Source organism: Dermacentor albipictus, chromosome 3 (assembly GCF_038994185.2).
Source record: "Dermacentor albipictus isolate Rhodes 1998 colony chromosome 3, USDA_Dalb.pri_finalv2, whole genome shotgun sequence".
Taxonomy (NCBI): Eukaryota; Metazoa; Arthropoda; class Arachnida; order Ixodida; family Ixodidae; genus Dermacentor; species Dermacentor albipictus.
Genome location: NC_091823.1, coordinates 110,573,196 through 110,586,712, shown reverse-complemented (window position 1 = coordinate 110,586,712; position 13,517 = coordinate 110,573,196). Strand labels below are relative to the sequence as shown.

General features: G+C 48.4%; 1 protein-coding gene across 4 annotated transcripts in view; it reads right to left on the bottom strand.

Moving 5' to 3' along the window:
* The window catches only part of Rim (Rab3 interacting molecule), a 176,618-nt gene that overhangs the window by 35,028 nt on the left and 128,073 nt on the right, over positions 1–13,517 (bottom strand). For 3 of the 4 annotated variants that reach the window (XM_065440232.2, XM_065440231.2, XM_070535927.1), the window contains exon 7: positions 1,405–1,618. The exons of the other annotated variant lie outside the window; for it this stretch is intronic. In XM_065440232.2, coding sequence (XP_065296304.2) covers positions 1,405–1,618 — 214 coding nt within the window. The remainder of the gene's footprint in view (positions 1–1,404; positions 1,619–13,517) is intronic. 4 annotated transcript variants of the gene reach the window in all.

Below are 13,517 nucleotides of genomic sequence, written 5' to 3'. Positions count from 1 at the left end.
ATTACGCCTTCAATGAGGTTTATACTTTGCCTGTCGCTCCCTTTAAGCGGTATTTTATTAAAAGTATAAAACAGTACTGTTTCCTAATACATGATTTGTTTGCATTTTGTTGTGTGCACTTTTGTTGTAGATCTTCCATTCTGCGATATTTCACATTACATCTGGTGTCCTCTTGAAATATGATTTCACCGTTGCCTGCTGGCATAAAGTCTGTCCGCGTGCTGCCTCCATGTAATATGTGCCTGTATTTGTTTTCTCCGTCCCGGATGTCCTTAAGCTGCTTTTTTTGCAGGCTTTTGTCTGTGGTCCATGACCTAATAGGCTGTGACGAATAATGCACTCATTCATTCAGTTACAACCGTTCGCTCTCCAATCCACATCGATATCTTCGTGTTCCTTAACGTTAGGCCGATGGCATTTCGTTCCATCGTTCGTCGCGCAATCCTTAACCTCCTCTCAAGCTTCCTTTCTTATCCTCCAAGTTTAAGTCCCGTAAGCTATGACAACAAGTCTTTCCTAGGATGTTGGTAAAGCTACCAATCGTGACTTGGTGTCTAACTTTTAGCGTCTCCGTAAAGCAATGAGCGTAGACATGGTGCGAAACTGGGGGAAAAGACCCGAACGTATTTATACACCCTTCCACCGAGGTGCGAGAGCGCGTTCTTTCTGGACCATGGCGCGTGCGTACAGGAGCACGTGTTGATGCTGTTCCCAAGTTTTCTTTGTAATTTCATGCTACTTTAGGATGGATTACAATTTTTCTCTTTCGCATAACTTCCACCATAACTTCCGTCCTCGGAATGCGGTTCCCCTAACCTCCAGGTTAGCTCAACTGGTTGAGCATCCGCCCGGGATAGACGTTGGTCTCGGGTTCAAACCCCGCGCCAGGTCGATTTTTTTCCTTCCAAGTTTTCCAACAAACGCGCACTGGTTTCCTTAGTAGCTTTGTTCTACCTCTGGTCTAGATGAGAAATATTGGCCTTTCACGATCCTGCTCTTGTAGGGTCGTTCTGAGCCCGCGATCACGTGGGCTTACAACCACCCAGAGGAACAACTCGTCGCGATAGCTTAGTGGCTATGACGTTGCACTGCTGAGCTTGAGGTCGCGGATTCGATCGCGGCGGTGACGGCCGCATTTCGATGGAGTCAAAATGCAAAAAAAAGAAAAAAAAGAACGCTCGTGTGCTTAGATTAAGGCGCGCACGTTAAAAGACAATAAAAATTATTCTCGTGTCCTCACTCCGACACGCCTCACAATGAGATCGTGGTATTGGCACATGGAACTCGATATATATGTTGTCTTAGGCGTTCAGGTGGCATGTTTGGCAACGCCCGTATAGAGCTTTCGCTGGAAAGGGCCTACGTGTCCTGCATACAGGGATCGGGTGCGAGGTAGCGGCGTACCAGGCTTGAGGTGTCCGACGGTGTCGGCGACGCTGCCCTTCTTGACTTTCTCGACGAGAGCGCCCAACTTGCCGGATTCGAGGATCTTTCCGCCAACCACCTTGAGGCCCAAGATGGCGGCGCTCGAGCTGCCTCCCTCCTGGAGGTTCTTCTTCAGCACCATGTGACCCAGCATGCGCGTGCCGTCCGCCGAGGGCTTCCACGAAGCCGGGTGCTGCTCGGCAGCGAAGGTGGGAGGAAAGGGGGACGGGGAGAGAGAACACAAACGTGTACCAGACGCCAGGCATAGTGCGACGTGTGTCGTGAGCATGCGTTTTCTCCACCGTACATCGGTCGCGAAAGACCTGTCCGGGGCGCTCTCTTTTGACTCGTCTGTGGCACCTTGCACAATCTCGAAGGCTGTATTTCGCTCTGCAGTTCGTTGGGGAAAAGCGCTAACGGTGGCGAACACGTTTGGACGTGCCGCCAGTTGTCACTATGTCAGGGCCACGTTCACGAAGCCTTCCACACACTTTTATCCTTGTAACCTTTATAAAAGTGTACGCTTGCTGGCATTCTTTTTCTGCGGTAACCTTCAAATAGGGCTTTCGGCCTATTAGTATTGATTTTTGGCAAATTTGTTTTCTTATTTTGTTCGCACTGAAAGCGTACACCGACTACAGTATGTGTAGCATGCAATGCACAATTATTTGTAGTTTGCATGCGCAAGAATTTCGAAATATGTGTTCTAAGAAAGTTAGCCGCAATGAAGGCAATGCGCAGCCAATTAGTCTTTAACTCAAGCGTTATCTTTATTGACCAGTTTAGTGAAGCTAGATAATGACAGATCAATATTATGCACGACATGCTTCGTTACGCCAGTCCTTTAATAGGTTGTCAGAGAGATAGCGCGAGAAAAGAGAAAATTACTGTTGCTCGTCAGACTTCGGCAGAGCAGAATTTTTTTTTGCGACTGATGCGGTTGGAAAATGACATAAATGTGTTACTGAGTCTCGTTTCATGCAATCTGTCTTGTTAAGCGAACATTCTGCTTTGGCAAAAGTAAAGCAGGATAACTGGAAGGTCATAACCACGTGGTCTTGACGTGACGCCATGAAGAGACAACGAAAGACGCGACCGGCAACGTCACGGCGCTGGCACAACGCTTTACTTTACTTTACGAAAGAGTTTGGGGCCAATGTTACGATGACTATGCGGTGGTTAATCGATGTCTGTCGCTACAAACAGAGCCAGTAGGTGAAAAAATATACTGTCCGGTCAAAAACTTCGTAACAGAAACTTCGGGAGAAAAGTCTGCACCATTATATTGTTCTTGTCCCTGATTGTTGGCGCGTGTATTTTGGCAGAAAATACTAGCACCGTAACAGCCAGTGCTCGATTCTGTTCAACATTACTAATTGTTTATTAAGGACATGCCGCTCATTCTGCTGCGGGCAACATAACTCGTAACATTTTACACATTTAACGAGCAGTTAGCTTGCATGGTAATCGATTGTTAAGTTGAAATTTAAAGTCATTTTTATCACACAGGAAGGAGAAAAAAAAAGAGATGGGGGAACATTTAATCATATTTCTGGAATACGGAGACAGCTAAAACACTTCACTTGCGCATTTCAAGCTAAGCTCACACTGCGACCATTGCAATTGTAAGTTGCTTACTAAACCTAGAAGTGGTCTTCACCTCCAATAAAAATGTGCGACGGTGGGTATTTTCCAACGTTTACAACCACTGCGCGTTACGCGATTGCCGTGGTCGCCGTGCGAACATAGCTGACATACATTTGGATGTCTGCGTCTTATGGATCTAGGGATGAAGGCATTGATTTGTGTAAATAACGTCCACGAAGTAATTGATCAGAAGCAGTATGGCCGTGAGAGCGGAGACTAAAAAAAAAGCTCGGCTACCAGTGAGAACAAGGTTGCAGTCGTAGTCAATGCCCACCGTTCCGCTACACCACGTCCGAAAAAAAAAAATGAAAACGCCGTGGGCGTCCGACGTGAAGGTTGCGACAGCACTTTGGAAAATTGACCGCGAGGCGCTACGGTAAACGTTCGCAGTTGGTCGAAAATGCGGCTGGTATTACAGACACAAATGTACCGTTCATATTATTTTTAAAATGTAGTGTTATCGACACGCCTCTTATTTGACCTTACACGGGAAAAGTCAAACTCCGCTACAATTTCTGACCTAAAAGAAAGAAAATAACTATACAAGAGGGTAATAACGTCCCGTATCATTCAGGTTGAATCACGCGCTATGTGGACAGGGTTGTCAGTCGCGTTAAACGAACTTAATTACAATTAGCGCCAATGACGGCAGTTCCTATTGAGCCTTGCAGTAATAAAATGTCGCTATGTGTCATGTAATTAGGCAAGCCATATAAAGGAGAATTTATACAATTTTTGTTCTTTAGATTCACGTAGGAGCATAAAATATTTTCCGGAAATTGCGGCTACTGAGAAACTTAGCAATTAAATCTGCGCGTTAGTCTCGGAGCTCGCCAGTGATACCAGACATTTCGTGCTTAGAAGGTCAACACATTACTACGTTGACACTTTCGTTTCCCTCTGTCGACGCAAGAGACATTAGGCTGAATAAGACAGACAACCGCTCCTACCGCTCATCAATTTTTTTTGCTCTGCGAGCTTAGCGAGTTTCGCCTGATACCGAGAAGAGGCTTAAGGGTACCAGAAACAGATTTAAACTGATAGTCCTAAGAATGTCAGCACTGTCTTCGTCAAAAAGGCATTTGCGAGCGTTCGTTAAACGCGACGAGTTCGTAAGGGACCTTCAAGCCGCCCTCTCCTCTCTATTTGTGCGCCCTATTTCCTGTATCCCAAGTGCCTCTCCTTTCTCTCTCCCTCGAGCGGACACGACTTGAGGGGCTACTAAAAGCCTCCACATCGGAAGAGTAGCGGTTGCCGACAGCCACCACCCACACACAGGAAAGACGAGGCGGTTCACCAAGGCTGTCAACGCTTACCTAAGGCGCACCATCCTGTATGAGATCGAGGAACACCGGTCACATAAGAGGGATGCATCGACGCACGTCTGCGGTGTCAGTCGGCAGAGGCGGGAAGGAATCAGGACGGGCGGCTTCGTTCGATGGAGGCGGCGAGGCACGTCGGCACGACCGGGTTTTCGAACTCGGTGGTGGGAAGGCGGGGGGAAGCAGCGGGAAAGGGGTGAAAGAAGAAGCCCGCACTTGAGGGGCGGGAAGTCGTGCGGGCACGGACAGGAAAAAGTTGCACTGCCGCACGATAAGTCGCGAAAGCCGACGCAGCCGCTGCCGAGTGTTCCGAAGCGCGCAGTCGCCCTAGCGCGTGTAGACGTGTGTAGGGGGCGCGCGCGTGCACCAGGGAGAGAGAGAGAGCGAGAGAGAAATAAGAAAGAAAGCAAAGGGAGATGGGAGAGCTCCCGCAAAGCTGGCTCCTCCGCGCCAATACTCTGCTTGCGGAAAAGCGCACTGCGCAGGTGCACACCGACGACGATTTCTGCGCGCGGGTTGCCAGAGGAGAGAGAGAAAGGGCGGCCGGCTCTGACGTGTGCGACGGTGGCGGCCGCAGCAGTCGCCCGGCCCTGCACGGATCGCCCCGATTCGAGCGGCAGCGGTTTACACCTTTTTACAGCTTTTCGGCATCATGGTACATTGCGGTGGGCGCAGTGCTTGGCGGTCGCCACTGCACAGCTTCAGCGGTGGCTCGAATAACTCGGCTTTTGTGCTGCTGACCGCTAGGTCGCAGGTTCGATTACCAACCGCAATGGAAGCATTGTCGTGGAGGCGGACAGGAAGGACGATTGCGGACTGAAGCACTAGTAGACGACAGAAAATAATACTAAAATAAAGAATAAAAACGCAGCGGGTCGAAATTAGTGCAGAGCTTAAGTGCATCCATGGAATTTTAATGATCACTAATGAGTAGTGTTACTGGAAGTGCCACAAACTTGGTTCCTATTTTTGTGTATGGTTACATACGCGATAAATACACGTATATTAAGTCTTCTTACGTCCCTCGATTAACTCCTTCTGAAAATTTATTAACTGCGTAGCAAATATTGTTATCGCATGTAGTATTTAGAGGAACGAAAAAAAAAAGCATTGACGCTATTGTGTTAATATAGCTTGTTATAATTTATCGACCTGTGCAACCTGACGTGGTTCGCCATCGGAAGCGACGCCTGCCCATTCTGATTGAGCACACGGTAACAGAAACGTAAGTTACGTCAGGCTACATCGTCTTTTAGCTAAGGTCGTCTCACAATCGTCATTTTACAGTTATCTTTCCAGCAGCCACATGTGATTGCCGTATTGTGTTTGTTATTGTGTCTCAAAGTATGGAAACGGAACAGAAGTGTGAATGCATTACTTAAGTTGTGGCCGACGTATATGCGACAGCTTGAAGTACAAGATGCCGGCGTGACGGTTGTTTCCGCTCGCAAAGTTACTTTCACAGCATCACCAGCAGCAAATGCTCACCGCATAAGGTAAGCTTTTTTGTAGGACGAGCACGGTGACGCGAATCAGAGCATCTGTCTCATTTAAATAAACTCAAACGATATTTTCTTTAATTTTCATCTGTTTCTCACATACAGAAACCGAGGAGCTGGAGAAAATGCTCTTGAGAGCGTCACAAAAGCGCAGCCGCTCCTTGCTGAGACACATGTACTAAGATATCCCGCGATTCGGCCGAATAGTTCTTGCGGTAGTTCTTTAGCTAAATCGCTGTCTTTTCAGTCCAGTCTGCAACAAATGAGTTTCGCGACGAACGCATTGTTAGCTGTGCCACCACAAGACTATTATCGCCATCGTGCTTGTGTATTTAGCTCAGTTGCTACTTCGTGAGCCTCTTACATGTTTTGTGCGGTGAGCGCCATCCTCGAATCGCAAGCAACGCAGCGTCTTGCTCGGCGCCGCCGTACGAAAAGCCAGGTATTTTGTTTCGCAGTGATGTCGTGCCGCGCACGCAATGAGTACTTTTGCAGTACTTGTTTTTTTCAGTTCTCTCTCAACACTGGAGCGCATTTGTTACTTGTTTTTCCAGTTCTCTCTCAACACTGGACCGCATTTGTTTCGCAAGTGCGGCGAATAGGCAAAATGAAGCGGCAAGTTCAAAGAAAAATTTAGAGAGAGGAGGGGAGAACGAGGAAGTTCGATACGAGCCCAATAACAACGCTCTCGTGTTTCCTTGTTCAATGATCGCAAGCGCGGATGCGCCGCACGATTTTCGCAAGGACAGTGAAGTTGCCGAAAAAAAAAAGGTGTATATATATTCCCGACTGCCGGTGGGTCCGAGTTTCGACGGTACGCGTCAGCGAAAAACGATAGGACAACAAGCACTCTCAGTTTTGTTTCGGAGCTTATTGTTTTGTTTTGCTTTCAAGTTTCTTTGACGCCTCCTTTTTTACCTCCCTCTTTCAATGTTCCTTTCTTCTCTTCCGATCATTGTGAGAGACGATACTGTGCCGCGCTGTCTGCCAGAGCTGCTCTCCAAGTTATCGGAATAAAAAGGAAAGGGGGTCGTAATGACAAAACAGATATGAGAAAAAGATGGTAAAAAAAACTATGGAGGAAAGTGGGAGGTTGGGAGTGAAAAAGAAAGAAGATGCGCGAACGTTAAAAAAAGGTAGAGTGGAAGATGGGAACGCAGGAACGAAGACACACGGCATGTCATGAAAAATCGGGGTGAGGGAAGGGTCGAGAGATGTGGGAGGTGTTGGGTGGCGGGTGTATGTCGGCAACGCAGAGGTGAAGAGTTAAGGAATAAGGGCGAAAGGAAGTGCGGGAAGCTTTGGAAAGAAAAGAAAAAGAAGGTACACTGGGTAGAAATAAGGAAGCAAAAGTGAAGAAAGCAGGAAATGCGGGAGAAAAAATGGGAGGAAGACAGTATGTTGCGGGATAGCGAGGGAGAGAGGAGACGGGTGTGAGGATAAGCGGCACGGAGCCTAGGGAAGGACGGTCGAGGGCGGCGGAAGTGGGGCGAGGAGGTAGCGGAGGAGAGTGTGCTCGTCCACACGCTCGACAGAGTGAAGGAACAACGTGGGGTAGAACTGGGGAGGAGAGAGAACAGGAAGCAGAAGCTTTCTCAAAAAAGGGAGAAAAACAAGACGTGGAAAAGAGAGAGAAACAAGAAGAACGTTGAAATAAATAAACGCCGGGCCGAGAGAGGGAGTAGCATGAACGACAGAAAGAGAGCACATGCGGGACCGAAAGCGACCTTTCTTTCTCCGTGTCCGCTTTCGAAATGGATCGATGCGCGAGTCAGGTCAGCTTCGATCGGCCCCTCTCCGTCGGCTGTGCGGTGCCGGCGGCTTCCTTGCAATGCAACGGGAAGGGCGCCGCTTCTCGATTGCGCGCTGCCAGCGGGCTGCACCGTCGAGCGGCGGCGGTCACACATGGAGCTCCCCACTTCCCCAATTCCCGCTGCTACGGGAAGAAGCTCTCTTCCCGACTGACCCAACGAGGACGGTGAAGGAAAATGGGGGAGAGCGAGGGGGCTGCGTGTGGGAGGAAAGGGGGGAAGCCGTGACCGGACCGTCTAACCGGGAGTAGGAGGCGGTGCCCCCAACCGCCCATCTCAACAGCCAACTCGCGGTAGTGGGTGGGGTGGGGAGGCTGCTGCCCCCGTGCCTGGACTGAAGAAAGACTACACAGGGAGCGAAGCGGCCGTCGCGCGCTGTAGTAGAACACGCCGGGAGCCGCCGCCGAGTTGCGGAGAAAGCGGCGAGACAATCGAATAACGAAAACGGGGCCACGTTCTTCCTTCGCCTTCTCGTTGCTCGCCGACCCGCGCTCCCTTTAAGAAGGCCGCGGAGGCCCTCACGTGTCTCTTATTATTGCTTGCTTGCGAGCGTGTGTGTGTGCCGGCTCCGAGGGACGATCAGAAAGGCCTGTAAGCGCCGCTCGGCTTTGTAATTGCGTGCGCGAGCAAAGGCAGACGCTCCTGAATTGAGGATGAACTGAAGAAAGGAAAACAATGAGCCCGCTGGCGGCGGAGTATTGAGAGCTGTGTACGAATGCGGGAATAAAATAAGGCTCACCGTGGAAGCTGGGAAAAAAAAGTGAGTGTAAAAACTGGCGTGGCCGCTTAGCAACGTTGGCAAACCGTATGTTCAGGTGCCTTAAAACTCACGAGTCAGCATTGGGCTGCAAAAAAAAAAGTACGCAGTAACGCCTTCTTTATTCTTTTTACTTTTTCTTGGAAGGCGTACTCTGAAAGAAAATACACATTGGGGCGAGAGGTTCTGCTAATGGATGTTGGTATTTGTCTAGCTGTTACAGGCCGTTTGCACAGCTTGGCAGAGAGCGACCGAACTGATTGTCGATGTTCACCGCGTGGTGCCCTGTAGTCTGCGCTGTGATGTTGCTCGTGGCTTTAACAAAAAGCATTGTTCGATTGCTCACGGTGTTGTCTTACGAAGTATATAAATTTAACGTCTACGTATAATCTGCTAAGCTACTTCCTTTATGTGCACACCTGTAATCGCTTCATGCGCAGAACAAAATGTTTACAAGTCTTGAATATAGTTTATACGGCGTGATTAAAAGGGCGTCATAACAGTTTTACTGCATCAGTAGCAAGGCTCTTCAACATATCGCTTGTGACTTCTAGGAGATAAACGCCGCCAGAAGTTCTTTGTTGCTCGTGAAACCACTGTAGCAAAACATTGCCGTAAAAAGAAAAAAAAATTGGAGGACGCTTAAGCTTCGCCTTTAAGAGTGGAACGCGATAGCATTAAACGATCTCTGCCTGCTTCTCAAGCTTCCCGGCAACTGGAGCGTACGTATGTTACCGTAATGTTTACCGGGAAACGCTGGCCGTGAACACTATGTACGAAGGCGGGTTTTGTGGTAGAAACGCGGCCTCTTGCATGGGCCGCGATGCGACGGAGGCGAGCGCCATCTGGAGCTATTGCAAGGAACCGGGCGCGCCGCTCCGTGGCCTCCAAGACACCCACCGCGCGCCAGCGCGCGCAAATGGCGGAGGCCGCGGCCGGTCTGTGAATTGTATAAACGCTGGAAAAGGGGTTTCTTTGAGTTTTCGCGTAACAGAATTATGTTTTCTCGTGTAGACAAATTACAACCCGAGAGATATCACGTATGTAGGTTGTGTGCAAGTCGCAGCTTACAATTCTTTCACGTATTTTAGCTTGAGAAATTCAATTAGTTCAGTAAATTCCTTGCGTCACATGGAGGGCCTGGGTATGCGTGGTTCAAAAATATTTTTGTCGAAACGACGTCCGACGCCTACACCGGATTTTCTGCGACACGGGCTCCTTAACGCTGTCGCGTTAAAAAAGGGCGAACTATGAAAGAAACAGTGTCCCCTCTTTTATCTCAAAGAGCGCGCTCTTGCTGGCATGGTAATTAGACAAGAATACAGAGACTATGATAGCAGTTTATCAGTACGCATTACTTAACCAGAAGGTAACAAATGTTCACGAAGCAGTCAGTAGCAATGATACACAACAGACTGCTGCGCTTAGGAATATTACTAAACATCTCTTCTTTTTTCCAAAGTGCTGCCAACCACCACACACTTGTCTCGAATTCCACAGAACGCGCTGCCACATCACGTCCACTCACGACGCCTTCATCCCGAGTGACCAGAGACGTAGATAATTGATTGCACGCAACAAACACGCTATCGGAAGCTTTGAAGCTCCGCACATTGTATACAATGAAATGACACGTTTCTGTGGTCTCGAAGCTTGCTAAGCCAAGCTTAGAGCTTAGAAACTGCCACTTTATGAAAGAAAAAAAATGCATCTGAATTATTACACACGCACGGCAGACAGGGATATACAGAGCGTCGACATTTGCATTTCGAGGCATTGCGCTTAAAGAAACCATGCTTCAAGCTGCTGCTGCGCCAACGGGCAATAATAGCGTGCAATCCATGCCTGTACGCAGTCCCGCCATGCTGACGCTGTGCGGGTCGCGTACGCCTAGCTAACAAGCTCGTGCTGCGTGGCAGGGAAAGCGAGCAACAAAAGGCGTGCATACATGGGCGTGAAAGACAATCATTACTGCACGTATCGTTAGCACAACTGTATACGCATCGCATACGATTAGTATTAGTATAACGTAGAGTATAATTAGTGTAGTTTATTTTGGTCAGTCAGCATAGTTCCCTTATGTGAAATGGATACACTGCCCTTCGATGGCTGGTGAATGTGACGCCGAAATGGATATATTCCCGTTGCACCTGCTTGCGCAAAGCTATCGGAACGTCTCGAGTTTTCACGCATATAACAAAGAACCAATGACAGCTTAAGTTCCTCTCGTCCGCCTGGTTGGCCTGAACTTTTCTTATGAACTTTTATGGCCGACAATATTGCACCATCCCGTGAACTATGGTTGACAAGGCAAAGGTTCGATTAGAATAATAGGCGATAAGAAAATGTGGCTTTTTTAAAGGCATTGAATACCTATGTGAAAGAGGAACTGTTATGACAATAAAATAGCCGAATGCGATGGGCAGCTGAGCCTGAAGTGGCAACCACGTGGAACGTATTTTCAGTGTATTCGTGTAGCACGCTGTGGCCTGGAGACCAGTCGCATGTGAAAGGAAGCACGCCATATATAAAGCTGCAAACGCGTGTACCGTGTTTTCCCGCGCATTCCCCGACGCGCGCCGTGACCTGGTGAGCAGCAGAATGTGAAAGGCAGCACTGCAGCCTACAGTGGCAAACCTATGTATTTTTTAGGCATGTTCGCGCCTGGCGTTACGTGCAAGCAACAACGAGGGCTCTCCCGTATTTGGACTCCTGAAATAGCAGCAGCTGCACTAATTTGAGCTGCGGTTGCAACACTGGGAATCACGCGGGACGTGCCGCGACGACGCCATGACGACGGTAACACGTCAGATATGCGCGCCCCGTGCTACTGTCGCTGCTATGCATTGTAATTAAGCACGTTATGCCAGTTTTATTCACAGCGTGGATTCACATTCCTGACCTCGCATAGACGACACACTAGTTGTCTCGCCAACTTGGAATAACGCAGACTGAAGACTATATCACTTTCGTCACACCGATATTGCCTGTCTTGTTCCCTTGCTTGCTTACTCTGTATAAGTAATACAGGCAATCAAGTTTGGTGCCCTACGCGATCTATATACTCAGCTAAAAAAAAAAATTGTTACATTTCTTTACGCGGCACAGCGTGACACAAGAATATTCCTTCCGCAGCTCACTTCGGTTTGTGGGGTCCCAACTGTGCAAGGTTGATGTGCGACATTTTGCTGATTACCAGCAAACGAATCTGTTTTGCTTTGACTATTGGCGTGGCTCTACAATTTTCCTTTGCTTGTTCACGTACACGAACGAAACTGAAGCAAGCGAGATCCTTTCCCGCCGCTAAGACAAAGGCACCGGCACGTTGGAGAGAACGACCGACTCGTCATAAAATATTGAACGGGCCGTCCTGTTTCTTTCTTTTTTTTTTGTTCACTTCTTCTTCGCTCTCCATCTCTCCGGCTTCTTTTTCCTCCTAAAGTGGTATCGCGTACACTAATGCCCTCATTTGGCGCATCTAGCGAAAAATAGTAGAAAAAAAAAGGAGATAGAGAAAGAGCGAGAGTGTGTATAAAAGCAGTTGTTGAGCAAGTGCGGGAGAAAGAGCGCGAGAGTGTGTGTAAGAGAGAGAGAGAGAGAAGGCGTCGAACAAAGCGCAGGCCACGACAGTGTGCAGAGCACGTCGATAGTGTGGCTAAGTATAGACAGACTCGACGCGGCGGGCTTGCAGCGCTTCGTGTACGGCGCGGCCCGGCAGTTTCGAAATAGCCGCGACGTGGCTGCTCGCTGGCCAAGGAAAATGGGCGCTCGGGGTGGAGAGGGGGAAGAGGGCACAGTGCTAAAACGCGCGGTGGGTACAGCCTCAATATTTTAGCCGAGAGGAGAGGAGGGTTTCGCGGTGCTGCAACGGATTTGTGTGAGCGCGTACCTCTCTCTCTGTGCTTTCCGAGGCGAGCACTCTGGTGTGGGAACGTGGATTCTGCCGTAATTAGCACTTAAGAAACAAAACGAATGTTCGAATTTCCCCGGGAACTGCCCAGCGCGCGCTGAAGATGCGGTCGTCGGTTCGTGTTATACCATACAAATGTGCTCGGAATTTCCATGTGTACGTCCGTGAACGGCTCAACTGTACGTTACCTAAATAGGCAGCTGTAACGTTCTAGGAAGTTCTAGGAAGTGTTTAAATTTGGTAGTTTTCTCGCGAGTTGTCACACACATTCAAGAAAAGAAAAAAGAAACCAACCCCAGGGGAAATAATGTGCGATATGATTAGGAGCACATTTTTAATCTTTTTGACAGTGACTGTTTTTCGCTGGAACGTGTGACTGATATCGATTTGTAGCTCGGCCCAAGACCCGCCTACAGTGCGACTTGCGCGCAGTGAAAAAGTGCGGGCCGCGGTAATCTTGGTATTTAGACTAGAGAGTGGATAGACGTTTCGTTAAATTTGATGTTGTTTTGTTTAGACCGTTTCTTTCTTGTGCAAATACAGAGCTATTAGTGACCATTTAATTGTTGACTGCCGCTTATAAAAAATCAGACGCCTCGCAAAAAGAAAAGGAAGAAATGCTGCGTCACTTTGCAATCACAGAAACATAACGTTATTCGTGGAAGTTACCAATGCCCTGCTACATTGATAGATTGATAACTTTCTGTTATCGCTGTCGCGAACGTAAACGAGTGTACTGCCGCGACAAGGTTCTCGATAAGGTCGAGACCAATGATCTCGGACTATTCAAGTAAAACACTAAGTTATGGTTAGGTGAGGTAGCCGGAGCTAGCTAGAACATACACTACCCTAACGTGGCCTAACCTATTCTAAGCGAGCCTAACCAACCTAACTCGACTTCATCAATTCAGCTGGAAATCCGATGAGAACGGCGTATTTTCCTTCGCTTGACATCCATCTATCATTGTCTCTAAACCTCCTGTGTTCTGCACTTGAGTGTCTTTCCTCGTTTTTTCAATACAGTGATAATACAAATAGAGATGCGTTCAATTAGCCATTCTATGCCGCGCCATCTGGAACTACTATAGTGAGCCAAAGTTCTCTAACAGTGCTGCCAAATTTACGTACAAGTTAAAGACGAGGAAA